General features: G+C 42.4%; 1 protein-coding gene across 1 annotated transcript; it reads left to right on the plus strand.

The window, feature by feature from the left end:
- The first annotated feature begins 9,131 nt into the window (after positions 1-9,131).
- Positions 9,132-21,388, plus strand: adnp2b (ADNP homeobox 2b). The gene is made up of 4 exons (XM_080443237.1): positions 9,132-9,463; positions 11,095-11,216; positions 13,900-14,004; positions 16,813-21,388. The coding sequence occupies exons 2-4, from the start codon at positions 11,109-11,111 to the stop codon at positions 19,696-19,698; spliced, it is 3,099 nt and encodes a 1,032-aa protein (XP_080299363.1). The 5' UTR covers positions 9,132-9,463; positions 11,095-11,108; the 3' UTR covers positions 19,699-21,388.
- The last annotated feature ends 743 nt before the right edge of the window (positions 21,389-22,131 follow it).

Genomic DNA, 22,131 nt, shown 5'->3' on the forward strand with positions numbered 1-22,131 from the left:
AGCCTAACAACACTGTTCATATCATTGTCTGGGGCTCATAAAGTAGAAACAACACCAATAAATACATAAATCCTTCAATAAATGCACAACATCTCTGCCTGTGTGTGTGTGTGTGTGTGTGTGTGTGTGTGTGTGTGTGTGTGTGTGTGTGTGTGTGTGTGTGTGTGTGTGTGTGTGTGTGTGTGTGTGTGTGTGTGTGTGTGTGTGTGTGTGTGTGTGTGTGTGTGTGTGTGTGTGAGATTGAGTGTGTCCCCTGCATTACTTGAGTACCGCCGGCGTGTGTATCAGTATCGCCGAGCACCCGCCATGTGGGAAGTTGGTTGGATCAGCGGTTGTTCCACAAATGATTAATAAATTCGCAAATAGTGATAGTACCGACATCATAGACTGGCCTAGACTCCATATTTGGGCATAGCTGACACTGAACTCCATATATGGGCATAAAAGGGACACAGACAGACAAATACAGAGATCTCCATATGGACATAAAAGGTACACAGGCTACCATATAAGGACTTATTACGCTGATCTGTGGATCTTGTGCGTGAAACATATAGCTCAATGTCATAGCAACCAAAGGGGTATATACTGTAGGCCCACCTCTTGTTCACTGTAACTTTGTCACTTTGCGGCCTACTTGTTCATTGTTAGCTTTTCCTTTTGCTATTTGCGACAGTCTGTTGAATCCATCTTCAAGTAGCCTTTTCAAACGTGGCCAGAAGACACCATGGTGGGGGTTGCAGCCTTTCTAAAGAATGTGTGGCATAAAGAGCCAGTGATATTTGTCTCCTGCACTATTGGACTTCTAGGCATGGCCCTTCCATTGGTCAGTCCCTGGACAAAGTACAGCGGAATGATGAATGCTGCTACCCCATACAATTACCCTGTCCCTGTGAGAGATGATGGAAACATGCCACATGTTCCTGCACATCCATCTGAACCAAAAGGAAATAACTTAGATTGGATGAAAAACCTATGAAGCTTCAGAGTTCGGAATGAGTTGTACCCTTTGTTCCTGTCTATCTGCAGACAGGGAGGGGGCATTGCTATTTTTCAGGGCCGTGCAGACCACTGGAGGGGCAGGTGCTCAAAGATCATAAAAGGGCACAATATGACAATTTTGGGAGGGGAACATTTTTTGGGGTCCCTCGTGCCATTTCACACCAGAAATAATACATAATGGAAGCAAGATGTTCCACAATAACTTGGCCCATGTCATTCCTGCTATCACCCTGGGCTATCTCCTCTACCTCTTGCATCTCTACCACAAACAGCCTGACCTAACATGTTCACTTTAAGACGAGGGCAAACTAAAGCCAGGAGCTAGTTTACTTAATTATCACATTGATTGGAAATAGGGGAAACAATTAGCCTGACTATACAAACCAAGCTAACAAAAGCTCATGAAATTAACACATCTCAGTTTTGTAACTATCTTTCACAAAATGTGAAGTGTGAAAGTGTGGTATCTGAACCACTGACTTCATTAGGTTTTGGTAAAGGTTCTCCTGCACTTTTGTAGTTGCCAACAACGCCATATTGTAGTTAGTTTGATGTTCCAGAGGTGTGTATGAATGGTTGGGGAATGAATTGAGGCGTCACTCCAGTCAGTGAGGTTACTTGCTTCCGATTTATTTCATAGTACAAACAGAGTTCCTATGGACCCTGAGGTCCCTCAGCCAGCTCCACAGCCTCACGGCTTGGAGTGGCACACACACTAAGTTTACATTTTAGTCAATCTTTATAGCAGTGACCACATTTAGAAAAAGAGGAGGTACATGTGTGGGTGGGTCAGCCTTGAAAGGTGAGACCCCACCTAGACAAACAATAGATCACACTTTGAGTCCCTGGACCCTGATTCGATTTGCAACTGTATGAGCCAGGAAGGGGGGGATGGCGACACAGGCCTAGACCTTCTGTCTCCCCAATTGGGAATGCTAATTGTACCCCCCACTCTGCAGGCTAGGGCCAACAGTCACCTCTCTGAATAAACTCTACTGTCTAGGCCAAAGTAGACGTGTGAAGTGAAGTAATACTAACAAATGGCTTAGATTTGTAGGCTATGTATGTTCATGAAATATACTTCAAAAGCAACAATTTATTGATGGGGGAGTGAACTTATTTTGTTTGTTGAGTGCCTGTCACAAGTTGTTTGCAATGCAGCTGCGAGATGAACGAGGTGGGAGGGCACTTGACGTCACTGCATAGATGGGTTTCCCGTTTGTAAACATGAGGGGATGATGCGCGCGCAGTGGAGGGAAGAGCCTGTAGAGGGCGCTATTACCCGCAGCAGCTCTGGCCATAGTACATTGATAAAATAAATGGTCTTCACCGGGTTTAATGAAAGTAGATTAAATGATGCAGTTTGTAATATCTTCTTTACTCAATAAAAATGATTTGTCGGAAGTTGGATCTGTCTGTATATAATAGCAGCATTATGCCTATTATGCCTATAATAGCAGCATTATGCCTATCTAAATCCCGAAAATAACAATAGAGTGAATGGCACTTCCGGGTCGTTCTACCTCCCGCATGCGCAGATTGCACACTCTGCTCTGTGATGACGTCGCGCGGAAACCCATCTATAGGCAATCTGGGAACCCATCGTCAAATAAAAAGGAAAAACAGCGCCCTCTGCTGTTTTTCACTTGTTCATCAAGCGCAGCGATGGATCTGTTCTTGAAACTGACTGATGGCTGACTGATGGCAGTAAAAAACATTTGACAACATTATTTGTCAAATGTTGTTCTTGATAAGGCATCATTCAGAGGCAAAAGGGCAGGTGCCCATGCACCCAAAGCCGTGCCTGCAATCCTGCATCGTTGCTGTCGGGTGGAAGCCTTATAAGTCCAAAACTGTTACTTTTCAGAAAATGTAAAGAACATAATGTTCCAATCGATTCAATGTAGTTATTATTTAGTCACAAACTCTTGTGAATACTTTTCATTGGTTCAATATTTATAAAACCCACAGACACCTAATCACATTTGCTTTCCAATTCTTTTTTGCAAAAAGGTCACTCAGAATCAGAATCAGAATCAGTTTTATTGTCACATCACAGGTTTACAAGGTAAAAAAGTGGGTGAAATTCGTTTTTGTACATCGTTCCCATCGCAACGTTAATTTCCATAGAAATTCGCATCCACATGTTCTGAGCTGGAAGATCGGATATTTGCTCTACTTTTTCATGGAACTGCATTACGATGAAGTAGATGAAGTAGGGAATTTATTTACGGGGGGGGAACTAAAAGTTGAAACAAGGAGATAGGAGGTTTCTGCTGCAACTCCAGAAGTAGGCCTACTGTAGATAAGACACAGGCATAGATGGTTTGGACGGATGGATGGACGGATGGATGGATTAGATTGATATGGATTGATCGACATGTTGGTGGATTTAATGCATCTTTCATTGTTCTCACATGTGTTCAGGACTGTCCAGAAAACATCACTTTAACATCACCTCTGTCAGCCCACAAACGCTCACTCACTTGTGACTCCACCTACTGGCAAGTTGGGGAGGTTGATACTGTAACAGGGCTTTTTTGGAGGAGATGGATTGTGGAGGCTGGAAGACAGAAGCGAGAAGAGAATAATAATAATAAACTTTATTTGTATAGCACCTTTCATGACATGAAATGCAGCTCAAAGTGCTTTACAGAGCAAGAATACAATTACAGTTAGAACCAATTTAACAATAAAGCAAACAAAAATAAAATAAAATAAAATAAAAGCAAAGGCAAAAGCAAAGGCATAAAACAACATTAAAATAGGGAATACAGTGAGGAATTAAAAATCAACCAAAGAATCAGCTAAAAGCAAGAGTGAAGTAATAGGTCTTGAGCTGTGCTTTAAAGCTATCGACAGAGGCTGCCTGTCTTAGGTGTAATGGGAGTTTATTCCACACTGTCGGTCCGTAAAAGCAGAATGCTGCTTCACCGTATTTTTTATATGTCATTGTAGGCACCTCGAGCAGGTCAGCACTTGAAGACCTGAGGGCCCGGTTTGGAACATATCTCTCTAGGCAGTCAGAGAGGTAGGTAGGTGCCAGACCATTTAGAGCTTTATAAACTATTAAAAGAATTTTAAAATCAATCCTATAAACAACCGGGAGCCAGTGTAGTGAAGCAAGAACTGGAGTGATATGTTCTCTCATCCTGGTTTTAGTTAAAATTCTGGCTGCCGCATTTTGAACAAGTTGTAATCTGTCAGTTGTTTTCTTTGGCAGGCCAGAGTAGAGTGCGTTGCAGTAATCAAGCCGAGAGAAAACAAAAGCGTGGATCAGCGTCTTTGCATCGTCTAACGACAGATAGTCTCTAATTCGAGCAATATTTCTAAGATGAAAGAAAGCAATCTTGGTGACATGATTAATGTGTGTATTGAAATTCAATTCAGAATCGATAATCACCCCCAGGTTCTTTACTGTGGTGTTACTTTCTACAGCCAGGTTACCAAGTCTACTTGTTATTGATTCTCTCTGCTCACTGGAGCCAATTATGAGAACTTCTGTTTTATCCTCATTTAGCTTAAGAAAGTTCTCACTCATCCAGCATTTTATACTGGACAGACAGGTCAACAATGGGTCTAGAGCGCAGGGGTCGTCTGGAGCTACTGAAAGATACAGCTGGGTATCATCAGCATAGAAATGGAAGTTCACTCCGTGATCGGCGATGAGTTCTCCCAGCGGTAGTATATACAGGGAGAACAATAAGGGACCCAGAATTGAGCCCTGTGGAATACCAGAACAGATGTTGTGTTTGTCTGAGTCAAAGTTAGCTAGACTGACAAAATAGCTTCTGCCTGTTAGGTAGGGGGGTGTGGAGAACGAAAAGAGCCATGTCCAACTAACTTGACTTGTCTTGAACCTCTGGAACCTCAAGTGCCCCATGGAGAGCCTGCTGACAGGCTGCCTGCATCACAGTGTTCTATGGAAACGGTTCCGTCCACAACTAGAATCACTACAGAGAGTTTGATTGATTGATGTAGTTTATTTAGTGAGACATGAGAATAGTACATGACAGTACATAACAGTACATGGAAGTACAAATTCACAATACGGTCTACTAAACTGGAACTCTCATTAAGCTTGTTTAAGATGAGACCCCCATGCACACAAATCATGATGACATATAAGAGGCAGACAGATATACACACTGACACTACTATACAGAATGTCATACAATCAGCTTTCAGGTTACTGGTATGAAGAGAGAAAAAAATATATATTTATATACAAAAGAGGAAAATGAAGGAGGGGGGGGGGCAGCACCGCTGCTAACCATTTAACTCTCTAGTCTGAAACATACTTCAGTTACAGCTGTACTTTTTTCAGTCTACAGTCTACACCAACTCTGACAAAAATTGCCGATATAGCTTGTAGATCTGCTATTTTTGGTGAATGCTCCCCCCAGAATGGGCATGATGGGTTCAAGTGGTTAACTCAACAGCCATAGCTGACTGGGGAGAGGTCGCCTGGGAATCAGAAGGTCCCCGGTTCACACCCCGGTCCACCCAGTCTAGAGTCTTTGAGCAAGACACACTTAACCCCTAACTGCTCCCCGGGCACTGTGTTAATAGCACCTGATAATAGCTAAGATAGGTAAATGCAGAGTTAGCGTGACAGAAAATACACAAGTGTATATGACAAATACAACTCAACCTTGAAACTTGAATCTTGATCCATGACAGGACATTCTATTTGATTGTTTTGAATAATTAAGGCCACATTTATTACTGGTAAAACTCCTCTCTGTAAGCGCCTGGGAATCAGAATGACTGGCTTGGAAGGAAGGTGGTCTACACCCTCCACAAGTCAAATAGTGGGGGTCAACACTCAACAGTGATAGGGTCTACAGTGCATTACACATGGGAATTGGGAATTACTAAATTGCGGAGAGAAATGAAAAATCACACCCTGTGTGAAGTGGGCGGTGTCTTGCTAGCTAATCACAATACTGAATGGAGTCAACCAATCATGTACAAAAAATAAATACATTTATTGAAACACTCTTTATGATGGAAGAAACCATAACTTAAAAAAAACCAAATTATGTTTTTTTTTAAGTTATGGTTTCTTATATAGGGCTATGCACATGTGTCATGTGACACTGGCCAATCACAGTCCTGAATAGACTGTGATTGGCCAATCACGGTGCAGGGTTTGCTGTACAAATATCCAAACCTCACTTGTACATTTTTGGCCAATCACAGCGCAGGATTTGTTGTACAAATATCCAAACCTCACTTATAGGGGCGGTTTCACCGCCCAAAAATAACAAGATCCGAACAAGATCGAGAAGGGGGATGAAAAACAGTATTTTGTATTAACAAGGTCGGGACCCAGTGCCATGAAAAAATAATCTTGTCAATGATGTTCTTTTTCATATGGGGTGACATCTTTCTGAACGTCCCAATAGGGTCCTGTATGGTTAATTTCTCACCTCCATTTTCCACCATCAGGGTCCGCCAGCTTATTCATTAAGCTATAACAAACAGACCTTTTCAATACTCACTAGGCCTATGCCTGTTTGAAGACATTCGACTGCCATGAGGTAGTTTTGGTATTTTTGCAGTATTAGTATTATTTTATTGTCTTGCCTTTTATGATATCTCTGCTGTCGGGCAGAAACCAGTTAACTCCAAAATGTTCATTTTTCAGGAAATGAAAAAAACAAAACAAAAAGTGGAGTTAGGAGGTTTTGCTCATCATTGATAAGAACAGCTGAATGGACCTCCAAGCTCACAATGAGGTTGGAGGTCAAAAGGGTGTGGAGCCTGGAGTCAGCAAAACCAGGTAACTCCACCCCCCTTTGGTGGAGTTAGCTGGTTTAGCAGAAAGTTTGAGGATCCAACAGAGTTAGCTGGTTTTGTCAGAAGCGCTTTTTAATAATTTTCATTGGTGCAATATAATAATAATAATATAATATAATAATATTTAACACACAGACATAAAGGGTATTCAATAGCACTGATTCATGAAAAAAAAAGAAAAAGCAGAAAAAGTTAGCTGGTTTCTGCCCGACAGCACGCAGATTTGTGACCTTGCTTGTACCCATGACTTTATAACACACGCACGCACGCACGCACGCACGCACGCACGCACGCACGCACGCACGTACACGCACGCACGCACACACACAGAGGAACCTCAACTGAAGCAAGTTTTACTGTTTTATCTTCTTATCCTTATTTAGACAGATATCAATCAATCAATCAATTGAAAAGGCAGAGGAAAATCACTCATTGTTTATAAATTTGTCCACAAAATGTAAAGTGTTGAACTTTGGTAAAATCTTTGAGGTAAATAGTTTTTCCTGTGTTCCATGAGTGGCAGCTAGACAGGTCACAAAGCTGAGTCCTTTTAGTTTCGGTAAAGTCGATTTCATGTGACACATCGAATTATGTAACACTAGCCTATAGGGGTCTGATTAGGGTTAGGTTAATATAAGGTTTTAGGTTATTGTATCATTGTTACAGGCACAATGAAACGTGATTTTTGTAACAGTAGGGGTAAATAATGCAATAGCTATCTTGTGTTGCATAACTGTATCACAGCTATCTGGTGATGTTCGGGCCTTTTCACATAGACCCTATTAAATGAACCGAACTGACTCCTCTTCAACTGGACCATGAAGTGAACCAACAGAAAAAGGACTTTTTGCGTTCAGATTGTCATTTCATTTGAAAGAGTAGCCTACTCGGTTCCCTTTCTGATCAACTTCAGCGCTGATGGGGCCTCAGTCCTCTTTCTGTTAACAGTTCACACTAGAAGTTATTTTTAGGGTTGGCAGGCACAGCAGGTGATCTGTCTACGCCTACGGCAAGCCTAGAGTTATAAAAACGGCAGAAGGTGAACTGAACCTGGAGCACTTCGTGTTCACAATGCACAGGTTAAGCGAATTGTAATCTCTGAACTGTAATCAGTAGCACCACTGCCTTAAACATGTAGTGTTGTCGTTAGAAGGAATAAACACAGAAGCACCCGGGAGGAAGTGGACTAAGAAAGGGGAGGAGCCAAACCGAGTTCCTATCTCTACACAAAAAAAGGAGATGGTTTCCCCAGAGACATAAACAAAAGGGGAAAAAAAAATTTTTCTTTTACCGAATAGGTTCCCACCCAGATTGAACAAACTGCAATGCGTACTAGAAGTGAACCAATCGTACTCATACGGTTCACTTCAGAGTTCAGACTGAGGGGGATGAGTTATTTTCACGTATTCACATAATGGAAAAGAACAGCTGAGTCATGGTCTGAGTCCACTACAGGGGCTGAAAGGGTCCAAGTGTGAAAACACCCTTACGCTTCTCCCGGAGACCTCACCTAGCTACATAAAAGCTACATAAAAAAATACATATTTCGTAAAAATTACACGATTGTGACCTAAAAAAAGCATTGAACCCGACCAAAGTTAGCTAAAAGGCCGAGAAGCCTGTGTACTGCCTGGTGATCATAATCGAAGCATGGCTTTAGGCTATCATCCGGATCTGTCATTTGTAAAACGAAATGTACAGTTTTTACTTTTACAAAAATGGCACATAACGATCATTTTTAATAGTTCGTAATTCATTGTTGTATATCCGAAAAAGTCTGTGAATCCACCTATGCTGTGTTATGGATTTCAATTTGGAATTATTTTTCGAAAATTGTTCAGTGGAGTAATGTAGTTCTACGCAACCACTAGAGGGCACATGATTTCACCGCCCCTCCCCTATTCACACGTCAAATGGCCTGATATGACGTCACCACCACAAAAAATCTGCAAGACCGCCCATTTAGCTCAATTTCTCGACATCTGATTGGTCAGCCTCAACACGTGACTGTCTTTGGCCCGTGAGAGCCACACCCCCAGCCTCAGACCAAGCTGTCAGGTGCAGCAGGGTAGCTAAACATCCAAATGAATGCGCCTTTTATCACATTTATCTGGGAAATCAGGTACTTTTTTACAACCCAGTGGTATTTTGGAGCAACATGTTAAAAGTGTTATTACAAAAAAACACAAAAACATTTGTTTTAGCCTGTTTCAGGCTGAGAAGAATCTGATTGGCTCCCCCGCGCCGTATGCAAATAAGCCAGCTCAGACGTCAGTTCCTGGATTCGAGCGCCATTTTTTCCCTCCTCAGCAGCAGGAGAGAAAAGACAAAAGCAGCGTTAAGGGGAAAAAATAAAATAAAATAATAGATCTGCGTTAAATTCACCCGTTTATGCTCGGGATCTAAACAAAGGCCGGCACGGATCATTGCACCGCGCGGCGCGCGGACCCAGGACGTCTCTCTCTCTCCCTCCCCGTGGGCGTCGCTCTACCACCACGGTGCTGCTCCGCTGCCTGGAAGTACACACTGAACAACACACAGCAACACACACACACACACACACACACACACACACACACACACACACACACACACACACACACACACACACACACACACACACACACACACACTGTGGCCGTCAACTAGCGTTCAGGTAATCTGTCTGTCTGTCTCTCTGTCTGTCTCTCGCCGTGTCTGTGTGAGAGATTGTGTGAGATAGATACACACTGTGTGTGTGTGTGTGTGTGTGTGTGTGTGTGTGTGTGTGTGTGTGTGTGTGTGTGTGTGTGTGTGTGTGTGTGTGAGAAAGGGTGATGTCTGTCTGTGACACACACACACACACACACAGCATCCTCCAGGCAGCTGCCCACTGGCTGTCTGTTCCCATGAAAGCTGCAATGAGATCCATAACTTTTATGCCTGCCCCGGGATTCGAACCCTGGTCTCAGGTGGCCCTGCCCCTGAGTGGGCAAATTCCTACCGCTCCAACAAGATATATTGCATGTTCTGAGCTTCAGGCATTACTGCTACCTGTCAAACCAGTAGGTGTCGTACCCTACACAACATGGAAACAAGTTTCGGATTGCAGCTTTTAAAACACAACTTCTCTCTTTAACCAGCATACACACGTGATGAGCATGCATGGGAGATGACCTAATGTCATGTACAATACATTGGTTTCCATTTGTGTTTAAAAACAGTTTAGGGGTGTGGATGGAAGAGGACGAGACAGCTATGTGTAGCCTATGTGTGTGTATTTGTATTTGTATTATATGTAACAATGCTTTATTTGTGTGTATATAGGGGCTCGAAAATGAGATGCTGCATCTCAAGGGGCTATCCTCTCAAGATCAATTCTAACCTAAATATCATGTATCGTTAAACAACTATTATTATTATTATTATTATTATTGTTGTTACCAACCCAGTCCTCGAAACAGCTTTGGAAATAAGTCCTTTCAATAATGCTGTCCTTTATTTATTTTTATGTCACACTCCTCTTTTGAGAGATTGTGCTTTTAAATGCCTACCAACAATCAAATCAGCTCAATAGACAGTAACATTCTGAGTGTATATTCAAAACATTTGAGTGTAAACAATTGACCTAAACGGCTCTATTTAAAGATATATTTTTTAATTTACTGGCAACCTTACACCCCTACTTTGCACATGTCATTATCATTATAGGCGGACATTTCATTAAAAAAATTGCCGATCTACAAGGCAGCTCACATTGTCATTTTGTAGATAAGCTATTTTTGCCATAAGATGAAATATATAGAGCTTAAGTGGTAAAAAGGGCCTGTTTTTCCATCATTTGTTACACTCATATTGATATATCATATTTCAGATTAAATTGGTTGCCTTTGCTGATGTGCACATGGTGCCTTGGTTTTATGTATTTATTCATCAGCAGCACTGACTGCCTAATTGTTTTAGCTTGTACAGCAGTGTTGCACAAAGAAAATAGCAGATCTACAATGCAAGCTCACAACGTGCTGTGAGCTTGTAGATAGGCTTTGTTCATTGTGCGACGGCACCGTGTGATGAAGTATATACAGGCTATTCCTCTGAGGCAAAACAAGGGCAGTGTATTCCCTATAACTTACCTATACAGTAACTACATCTCTGATCTGATTAGCAGATATATAGTATGTCCATAACACTGAATTATCATTCATAGCTGATGATAATAATTCAGAGTAGTCCAAATATAGTCCTAAGAGTTAATAATGTTCTACTACAGGTATATAACAAGTATGTATTTGTTTTCAAATGTGTTAGGCCTCCGAGACACGATGTATCAGATTCCAGTTCCAAGCGTTGAGAAGATCCGGAAAACGCGGAGGAAAGTGAAAACGGTGCTGAGCGAATTTGGCCTGGAGGAATGCCAGAACCTACTGAAGGTAAGCTGAAACGTTGTTATGGCAATACACAATCTGGTCATTTGGATTGCTACTTTGGATAAGCTGAAATTACTTAACTTGAATGTGCACAACTATTGCTTTTATCAGCAAATCACATGAAGGGGTAGGTGGAGGCAGAAAATCTATAAACTATGTAAGCTAGCTATATGGGGGGGGGGGGGGGTTGGTGTATTGTAGCATAAATGCACACTCTGTGCTCAATTACATTTCAGTTTTCACAGGCAGTTTGAATAGGTTAGGTTAGTTTTATAATTATCACCATAGAGAAATTGGTCCTACTCACCAATCAAGAGTTGCTGTCAGAATCCTTGCAGGCCTGCTACATTAAACAACAGTAGTTACATAGACTATCCCTATCAACTATTATAAATCCAAACATCAACAGTTAATTCCCTGGTGTTTAATTTAGACAAAAGTCAAAGTGAGTAAAAAAGAAAAGAAGAAAGCATTACACAAGTTGATACCTTGGTGTAATTCATTGAGGTATAGGCTTAATATTGGGATATATAGAGTGAATAGGCAATATCCATAATGACGGTCAACATGACCTCAATCTTGTGACCATGGCATGCCTTCAAGGGCTGTTGGATAAAAGATGTTGTCATGAATAAAAGGAAAGCTGACTTCCCTTTCTGGGGTTTAGGAGCTTATGGTGCAATGTCAGTTCTTTGACACTAGGTGTTTCAAAAGAAAGGAGGCTAGGTCACAGTGAAATTGCCAAGACAGTCCAAGAGGGGAGCTCTGTCTCTGTCTAGGGCCTCTCCACCTCCGGACCAGCCAGCCAATCAGCATTTTCTCCGCCTCCAGACCAGCCATTTGGTGTTTCCTCTGCCTCCAGATCAGTCAGTTGAGATTGTTCCCATTTTGAGGTGCAACAGTTAATCGAACTAATCGATTTAATCGATTATAAAAAATAACCGATAACTGAATAACAATCGATTAATAATCCCTATTTTGGGCATGTCGTTATACGTAGGTGGAAACTTTTGATTAAAAAAAAATCAAAAACAGGGAAAATAGCACTACTACACACCATAAGTGGTTAATCAATTCATTGATTGATAATGGCTACAAAAATCATCGATAGTTGCAGACCTATTCCCATTCTCCAGCTATGTTGTTCCCATTCTCCAATCGTTCTCTCTGTACTTCTCAGTAGCTTAGAAGTAGACTCCACTCCTTTTCCCTGGCTGGTTGCTAAAAACAACTGAAGATCAACAACTGAACATATGCGATAGTACCAGCTCAGTGGCCTTGTTGTTGGAGTGCAGTGTCCGTCCTAAGATTAGGAGGTTCGGGATTCAATCTCCTGGCCGGGTCATACAAAATGGGACCTAATGCCTCCCTGCTTGGCACTCAACTTCAAGGGTTGCATTGGGGGTCCCTGCGACATACTAGCGTCATGTCCAGGGGGTGTACTTGTACTGTACATCATGGCTGGGGGATCAAGCCGCCTCGCGCTACAGAAACAGGAGACAGGCTCCTGCCCCATGGGCTACATGGCTTGAGAACCACTCGTTCCAATTTCCAAGGCTACTCACTCATATCTGCGATACAAAAGCCATAATATACACAGTAAACATTCAAACTGTTTAAATGGACTGCATTTATATAAGGGCACTGCATTTATATAGCGCCTTTCTACAAAGCGCTTTACAATGTATTTTACATGTATTCACTACAGCTGTGTTTACATCTGAAGGTATCTCGCCTGTTGCGTGAGATGGAGTGTGTTCCCCCGTGAACACACTGCGTCATTGTCAGGACGACGTCACATACATCAGGAAGTAACACAGACATAGTAGTAGCCTATTTTTACACTTGTGAACGACATGACTGAGCCCGACCCGAACCCCCGACCAACAATTATAAACATAAGTCTGACCCGGCCCATCAGGTACCGACAGGCTTCAGCCGGGTAGCCTACCTCTAACACTTTAAGGACTACATACCTAGTTGGTCATGCCCGCAAGTTTTTTTTGCAGGCCACTCCCCTTGTGCAGCATGGGCAAAGGGAAACCACCAATGACGATGGCCAATGTTAGTTAGTTTATTAGTTTCCTTATCTAAACCAAACCAGACATGCCTGTTTGCTCCTATCTGCACGTTTGCTCCGCCCATTCCTCCTTATATTCCCATGTAACGTCTTAATTGCAGAGCCGTCCAAGGCAAGATGGTAAGGTACACCGTCTTAGCTCTCATAGAAAATCCAAATTAGAAAAATGTGATAGATTGGTAGACTGCCTATTCTTTAGACTAGAGGCTTATTTTGCTCAAGCCGAGGGACCGAACCGGGAACCTTCCAAATTCAAGACGGCAGCTCTACCCCCTGAGCCACTGCTGCCCCCAATTTAACTACCAGTTAACGTGCAATGCCAGCTATTTTGTATTGTGTTCATTCATTTTCAGTCTAGAGTTCCTAAAATAAGACAAAACTATTAGCTAACCCACTTCAGAAACCTGCATGTTGGCTGTAGTACTGTTTGACAAAACAAATTTAGATTAGCTGAGACGTCTCTAAATGAACACTGGTCTCATTCTATGATTGGCTGTTGCACTTTGGCCTTTCTCACAATTTTGGGGGTTGTGTTCGATGTTTTGTGTGAAAGGATTATTATTAATAATAAATAATAATAATTGTGTTTGTGTCACTTCTTTACAGGAGCTCCATAAAGACTCGGAGGTAAATTCAGATGAAGACGACAACTTTGAGGAGACGGAGTGGACTGACTTTACGGATGGCTTCGATAGTAAAATGAAGAAAAAGGTAAATATTAAGTTTCCATACGCATCTGAGATGTGTGTGTGTGAGGTGACTGAGAATAGATGAACTGAGCCCTGTTTTATATCTCGTCGTCATACGTTGGTGTCGCGCGGTGAAATTCAACCATCTACTATTTGTATTTTAACAGTTGTGGAGAAAATAATTAGCCTATAATGACATGCACAAAATAGGAATGCCAGGTTGAAAGTGTTACTGTACTGAATCACATGACCTTAATTTGACCTGATTTCCTTAATTTACATCTTCCGTAAATACAGAATTCAACAATGTGTCTCCATGTTTTACAATGTCTTGAAAGAATAATATAATGAATTTATGTATTTTGAATTACCGGTATACAAATTATATTTTAAATTATATTATTTTCTGTGCGTTTTCGCTGATCTTTACAACATTTGTTAAGGTTTCTTACTGGAGGGATGTTGTAAAGATCGGTGAATCTGCGCAAATGATGTGCACATATGATCGCGGTGAACACATGGTCCCTCCGCTGCTTTCACTCATATTCTCTGCTGCTGTTCAAACAAAAACTAATTTGTTCTGAATTCCTATCATATATGCTGTCACAGGCCCACCATAATATTGGGGCGTTTTTGTTATCGCAATGTCATGATAATGACAACATTTGTACATCCATAATAACGAAAGAATATAATTTGTTCCTTTGTATATATTTTCTCATTGAGTCAGGGGGTGTTTATCGTTTCATTCTGGATTATCTTTTACAATGTTTTGCTATTCAGAGGTCTGTCAGCAATTAAAGGCATAGCATGGTTGTGGTAGGGATATGTTTTGGTTAAAATAAGTGTTGAATAGCTCTCTATTCTGATTGTTTGTTCAGTAATGGGATTATTTAATGTTTAACCACTTTGAACATGGCATCCCTATATGTCATTATAGGTGAAAATTAGGGGTGTCACGATACGCCTAATCCACGATTCGATTCGACTTTCGATTTTAAGGTCACGATTTGATTTTCGATACGATATATATTTTTTAAACGTCCCTTTTTTCAGCTTTGAGGGCTATATGATTATTAATTTAGGCTATTGTCTTGATTTGTAAAGAAAAACACATGTTTCTCAATAAGTCCCTTTTTTTATTTGAATAATATCAAATGAGAATAACAAAAAGGGTTTTATGCTCTTACAACAACTTTAAGATGAGTTAACAACATTCTTGTGAAGCTCTATAAATAAAATCTAAATACAAAGTTGAACATGTAAGAAAAAAGGATCCAAAGACAACTGTTATTTGGCTACATGTTCTTAAACATCTTAAAGTAAGTTCACATTGTTTGAACAGGTAAGAGCTTTAACAAACAAGAAATGTGAATAATAAGCTAAGCCAGGGGTCTTCAACAGGGTTTTTTTTTTTACCTTAAAGGGTTAGTTCAGATTTTGAGTATTTTCTGTAGGAAATACTTACCATTAATGAAGTGGTTGCAAAGGTGTTAATTGCTTGCCCGAGTCCCGTGGTCAGAGTTATGGTCCGAAGTGGTCCGAAGTAGTTCCGGTAGATTTGTATTGTTGACCTATTTCTACCATATAGAGCAGGTTTCGTTCAATTTCAACCCCTCTGTCACATGGTACTATTTTTTGTGTCATATATTTTGTGCGTGAGTAGGCTGCCGCGGCGCAGTTATTCTGGACACAAACATTAGTACCATGTGACAGAGGGGTCGAAATTGAACGAAACCTGCTCTATATGGTAGAAATAGGTCAACAATACAAATGACGCTAGTTTTTTTTATTAATTTATTTTTAATGAGCGGCCCCCACCAAATCTACTAATCTACCGGAACTACTTCATATTTATCAGAAACAGACCATAACTCTGACCACGGGACTCGGGCAATCAATTAATACCTTTGCAACCACTACATTAATGGTAAGTATTTAGAAAATAATCAAAAAATCTGAACTAACCCTTTAACCCCATCCCTTTTCTGAGGTGAACTTTAGCCAAAAATAGCAGATCTACAAGCTCACAACGCCTCGCACTGCTAGGCGTTGTGAGTTTGTAGATCGTCTATTTTTGGCCGAGAGGTATAGGTGTAGAGGGGAAAAAGAGAAGACGTAGCAACTATCAATGTGGAGCATAATCGACAAACGGTAGCCGTTTTGTCAACAACGCCCTCATAATTCACTGGGAAGCCAAAATATTGCCAGACTTTTGACTTAAAGGAAGCCGGAGGGTTTTCCAATTCTTCCGTTTGTGTATCATCATTACCATCGCTGGCTTCAGCAGTGGCCATGGTGAAATGTAAAGTAGTAGTACAGACGCAACGCTACAGCGGTCTCTCTCTCTGTCTCCTCCAAACTCCTCTGGTGTGTGTGGGTTTGTCCTGTCGTCTTTTTTTTCTCCCCCGTCGTAAGCACACATGCGCGATGCACGGAAAAACACAACAGCGGCTCGAGCAAGCATGGCTTCACCCGGACGTGCAATCGGATGTGCGCATGCGCGGGAGTATTTTTTTAAAATTAACCCTTAAATCGCGATACGGTTTTTGATTTCGATACACTGTATCGAACGTCATTTTCGGTTCGATTTCGATACGTATCGAGTATCGTGACACCCTTAGTGAAAATTGCTTTGAAAATAGCCGATCTACAAGCTCACTACACGTCACATGTGAGCTAGCTTGTAGATCAGCTATCTTTACCGTGCGACAGCATCGTATGAAGTATGAATCATGCTAAAAAGGTTAAAATATATCTAGAATATTGGAGAATTTGATAAACTGTCCATAGTTCAGCCTTCATATGATGTGTTTGTGTGTTTTTCTAGTGGCCGTACCGGACCCAGGCACTGTGCTGCAGCCTGTGCAAGTATTCCACCAAGAATTCCTACTGCTTCGAGAGTCACATCAGCCGCCAACATCAGTATGAGAAGAAGGACTGCAGTCTCGCAGCCTGCAGTCATTGCCCGTTTGTGGGCCCTCCCAAAAACATCAAGAGGCATGCGCTGCTCTTCCACAATGCCCCTCTGCCGGCCGCTCCCATAGATCCCGCAAGGCACAAGGTGCCTGTGGCTACCCATCGTCCAAACGAGAGATACCAATGTCGTAAATGCGGATACCCGACAGCCACCATCTTCCCTTTAAAGAAGCATATCATTCTGAAGCACCTCCCGACTTTGGCACAACAGTTTATTGGCTATAAAACGGATAACCATTCAAAATTAAGGATCTACTGCTGTAGGGTGTGCAAGCTACAAACTGGGTCTCTAGATCACGTGATCCATCATATGTTGATAGAACCGGCTCACACTATGGTCAGCAATCAGGTGCAGACCTTTATCAACGAGAGAAATTTTTACGTCTCAGCGACACCTAACGGATTCGGTGGATATTCAACGTTCTCATTCATCGCTCCTAAGCCACAGCAACCTCATGTCCTCAGTAATGGGTCCTTGGTTTTGCAACACAACCGGCAACAACCTGGGACACTGATGACGCTGCAACAGCTGCAAGGAGCTCCGACCAACTTGATTTGCGCCCCAGGGCCTAACCAAACACTCCTGCCGCCTCAGGCTTCAGCCTTAGTGCAGCTAGCTAGTGCCGAGGCTAAAGGTCTGCTGCAGCCCGGCGCCACTATATCCCTTCAAGGCGCGTTGGCCCAAGGACGGCCCATGGTCCAGTTTCCCACGACAACACCCAGCACCTCTCTAAAACAGGCCATGTCGGTCGCAGCTCCAGTCCCTCGACCACTTATGCACAATCCTCCAACCCAGCCGGGCGTTCTCCCATCTGGAGTCAACATTTCAAGGGGGGCTGCTTCTCCATCTCAGCCCCAGAAAGCCTCCACAAACCTCCAAACTCCCCAAGGTACCATGATGACTTCACAGTCACTGTTAAATCACCTCATCCCCACTGGCAACAAGGTGAATGGCCTGCCCATATATACTTTCGCTCCAGTATCGGCCGCCAGCTCTCAGAGCAAAGGGACGCCTCTGGCTCCAATCAGGTCAGGGAGCAATTCTCCTGTGCAAGCTAAGAAATGGATCACCTGCCCACTTTGCAATGAGCTTTTCCCCTCCAACGTATATGACATACACACAGAAGTAGCTCACAAGACTAAACCTGTTACGTCGAAGTGTGAAAGCCTTGCTGCCCGGGCGCTGTTCTTGAAGAAAATGCCCGACAAAACGGTCAAGTGCTTAGTGTGCAAAATCCTCCTGTCGGAAAAGGGGGTGTTTGAGCACCTACTGCATGGCTTGAATTGTGTTTACTGCTCGGCTTTGTTCTTCTCGATCAAACAACTTGTTGAGCACGTGAAGGAGCACAATCCTACAAACAAGGCCAACTGTGACTTCCTCAGACAGGAGTTCAGGGTGTACACGAATAGCACTGGGAAAATTGTGTTCCCTTACTTTGACATCAACACCACTGCGCCGATGCAAGTCATAGGAGACACCGAGTTCCATTTAGCCTTGATCACCACCTCCTTCGATCTGATCTTCTTGAAGATGCAGCCCAGCACCCACCCCGAAGTCTGCCACTCGGCTTTGAAAAGCAGCAGCTTATATTGCCCCTTCTGCGACGAGAAGTTCTTGAATGCACTTGAGCACCTGCAGCATTTGAAACAGAAGCATTTCGTGGCACCCACCATCCACGCCATCCTAAAGACGGAGGCGTTGAAATGCATATACTGCAACGGGGTGTACACGGGAAAGGTCACGCAGCAGGCAGTGATGCTGCACATCCAGCGCTGCCGGTGTTCACCGAAGAAGCAACCAGAACCACCCAAGGTCCAGGAAACTGTTGAGGTGGCACCCACTCCGCCCAGACGGGGAAGACCGCTAGGGTCGACAAAGCCAAAGCCACTGGAACAGATCAGTCAGCCACAACCACAGCCACAACTACAGCCTCAATCACAGCCACAGCCACAGTCACACAGTCTGTATTTCCTCCAAATGCCACGGATGTCTCCTATGATACAAGGATCATCTCCGTCCATTATCCTCCAGGCTCCCTCTGTGCCGATTCCGAAGCCTCCCGTCGGACCTGTAGAAACGGAGGCTGAGCTCGAGAGCAAAAGGAGGCTGGAGGCGGCGTGGAAAGAGGTGCTTGAGGCCAACCGGCGGGAGAGAGAGGAGAGGTCAACCATGATGCGCCAGAGGCGAGAGCAGGAGAAGAGGGAGCAGGAGAAGAGGGAGCAGGAGAAGCAGCTGTCCCCAATCTCACCCGAGATGTCGGGCGACTCGCTGGTCAAGCTGGCGCTGGAGCCCAGCCCCAATGATACGCGTACCCCCGACACGCTCAAAGAATTCATGTACAGATACTTCCACATCAGCCCCTACATGTCCAGAGTCGAGACCGAGGAGCTGTGTAAGAGACTGGACATGACCAAATCCGAAGTGGTCCCCCACTTCACTAATAGACGCAGCCGCTGCATGAAGTACCTCAAGAGGAATAAGGCCGTGGTTTTCATGGGCTTCAACATGGTGGAGCTGAGCAAAGTCAAGCACAACCTGTTCATCCCCGAGGTGCAGGCCGCCGAGCCGGCGGAGCAGACGGACAAGGGCAACGAACCAGAACCAATGGAAGAGTCCACAGATCCTGAGAGAACGGCTGATTCTGAGCCAGCTGAAGAATCGGGGGAAATGGAGGGCACTGTAATCAATGCAAATGTAGATGCCTCTGACAAAGCAGAAGAAAGGGGAGAAGCTTAATTCGGCCCAGTGTTTTCGCATTGTCAACTATGTTGTACATACAATGTATTTTCCAGTACTGTATGTAAAGCAGTTTCCTGATGTAGCCGTCATTGACATTGTCCTGCTGGAGTCGTTTAATTTCGGTAGTCTTTTATCTAAATAATCGAAATCTTCTCATAACCATACGGCTGATTTTGAAGCACTTTGATGGCACATGTCATGAGCAATGCTGATTCTTGGGTAGGTCTAAAATAAGACGGTGTAACTCTTTAGCCCGGAACACAAATTACTGTAGGCCGTCAGACAAAACTCGCTCAACAATCGCTTTTGTTACCGAAGTGAATATACCTCATGTGCTGTACAATACAAACAAACAACCGATCCAAGGAACGGTCGTTTTCAAGGTTTAAATCGGTGGTTCCCAAACTTTTTAGCTTGAGGCCCAAAAGAGAAATTGCATGTCTCCCCGGGACACCCAAACTATAGTGAAAATAGCCGATCTACAAGCTCATGCTTGATTGATTTAAAAAAATCAATTTATGGATTTTCTTTATACGTTTGTTTTGAAAAAGGATGTTTTATTTCAGAACAAATTTGATTTCCTTCTTTTGAAATAATTTGAAAAAAGAATTAGGAAAACAAAAAAGGGATATTTACTCACGACCCATACAAATGGGTCTGCGACCCACAAATGGGACCCGACCCAATGTTTGGGAAACAGTAGTTTAAACCATTAAAATGAGCTCATCCAGCTGGTAATGTGACATTTGCACACTTTGCTTCAACATACAATTAAGATTATACATTCCCCACATATATTGTTTCTGGCAGGGATGGATGGATGTTCTTAAACCCTATTCTGGGGCAAACTTTCGCCTTAAATGGCAGATCTACAAGTTCACGTGTCGCAGCGTGATGCGCTGTGAGCTTGTAGATCAGCTTTTTTTTAGGTGAAGATATTTAGTGTAGAGTGAAAACAGGAGCTCTGGGGGACCCCAGTCAACTAAGTATATAGGGTTTAACATATGCGTGCCATTTCTGCTTTTGTTTTGTTTTGCCAAAATTATTTGTCTCTTATTATTTGTAGTGATGTTCACTATTTACGTTGAAAGTTCAGTTCCCACGATGATGTGTTGACTTTTTAGGGCTATGTTTCTTGGCTGTTATACCTTGTGTTTTCTCACCTCTTCACTGTGTTCTCTCTCAGTAACACACCTCTTAGGAGAATGTTTCTTCCAGCCTTAGAGCTTAAACTGTAAATCTTCAATAATCCTACTAAGATGTGATTGTTGAATTTGTTCCTAGATACAGTGAACACTTGCTTCTAAAGTTTCTAATTTATGTTACGTCGCGCGCGATGGACGTATGAATTCGGGCTGAAGTCACAGACCATGGTGTTTGCATGTGATTTTGGTTCAATGTTACTTTGAAGTCAGACTTTAACCTGCGCTGGTTTGTCCCTAACGGTTATAACACATTTACAGAGTTCTGTTGTTGATTATTATAAGATTATTTCATCCTGTTAGTGGGTCCCCCTGTGGATGCCGTGTTTATAACTTCCTGATGATTTTTTTTGTTTGTTTTGTTTTTTAACTGTACCTGTTGCGTTTTCTATGGCTCTCAAGGAACAGAAAAAGTTTGAACATGGTAGAGTCTCTAGTTCTGTCAGGGGCTATTATGTGGTATAAATAAAAATGTTTATTATTGAGCAGTGGGTTATTGTTCATTACATTTATGTATTCTTTAAATATTGTCCTGCTATACTACAATGCCTCTTCAAGGTTAACTGTCGGTGTTTTTTTACTTAAGTAAAAGTATCAATACTGCAATGTAGAAATACTCTGTTACAAGTCCAGAATTCTAAATTGACTTGAGTAAAAGTACAAAAGTATTGGTATCAAAATGTACCGGTACTTAAAAGTACCAAAAGTAGAAAGTACTCATCATGCAGAATGTCCCATTTTCAGCTCACAATGCAAATTGTGAGCTTGTACATCGGCTATTTTCAAATGGCCGAAATGTATATAGGGCTGAAGTGGGTAATGTATGTTTTGTAATAATAATGAAAATCTACATAGTAAATAGTTGTAGTGGTATAAAAGTATAATATTTGCCTCTGAGATGTAGTGGAGTAAAAGTACTGAAAATTGGAAATACTCCAGTAAAGTAAAAAAATACCTCAACAGTTTACTTTAAGTACAGTACTTGAGTAAATGTACTTAGTTACTTTCCAAAATTGCTAACTGTTCAATTGATAAAAATTACATCAACTATTACATTACTTGAATCAAGGATGATGAATGCTGTCGCTGGACAGAAACCTTTTATGTCTGAAACCGTTACTTTTCAACCTGTGGGTCGGGACCCCCAGGGGGATCCCCACATGATTTTGGGGGGTCCCCAGATGACGGTAACGTGACAATTTAAGGACTTTTAAGACTTTTTTTAATA

The sequence above is a fragment of the Gymnoscopelus braueri genome (genome assembly GCF_963280865.1).
Source record: "Gymnoscopelus braueri genome assembly, chromosome: 11".
NCBI classification, from domain to species: domain Eukaryota; kingdom Metazoa; phylum Chordata; class Actinopteri; order Myctophiformes; family Myctophidae; genus Gymnoscopelus; species Gymnoscopelus braueri.

Bases quoted from the DNA above. Each gene is read 5' to 3' on its own strand.
- adnp2b (XM_080443237.1), top strand. From the start codon at position 11,109: ATGTATCAGATTCCAGTTCCAAGCGTTGAGAAGATCCGGAAAACGCGG. The intron at 11,217-13,899 runs GTAAGCTGAAAC...ACTTCTTTACAG, and splicing joins AATGCCAGAACCTACTGAAG to GAGCTCCATAAAGACTCGGA. The intron at 14,005-16,812 runs GTAAATATTAAG...GTGTTTTTCTAG, and splicing joins ATAGTAAAATGAAGAAAAAG to TGGCCGTACCGGACCCAGGC.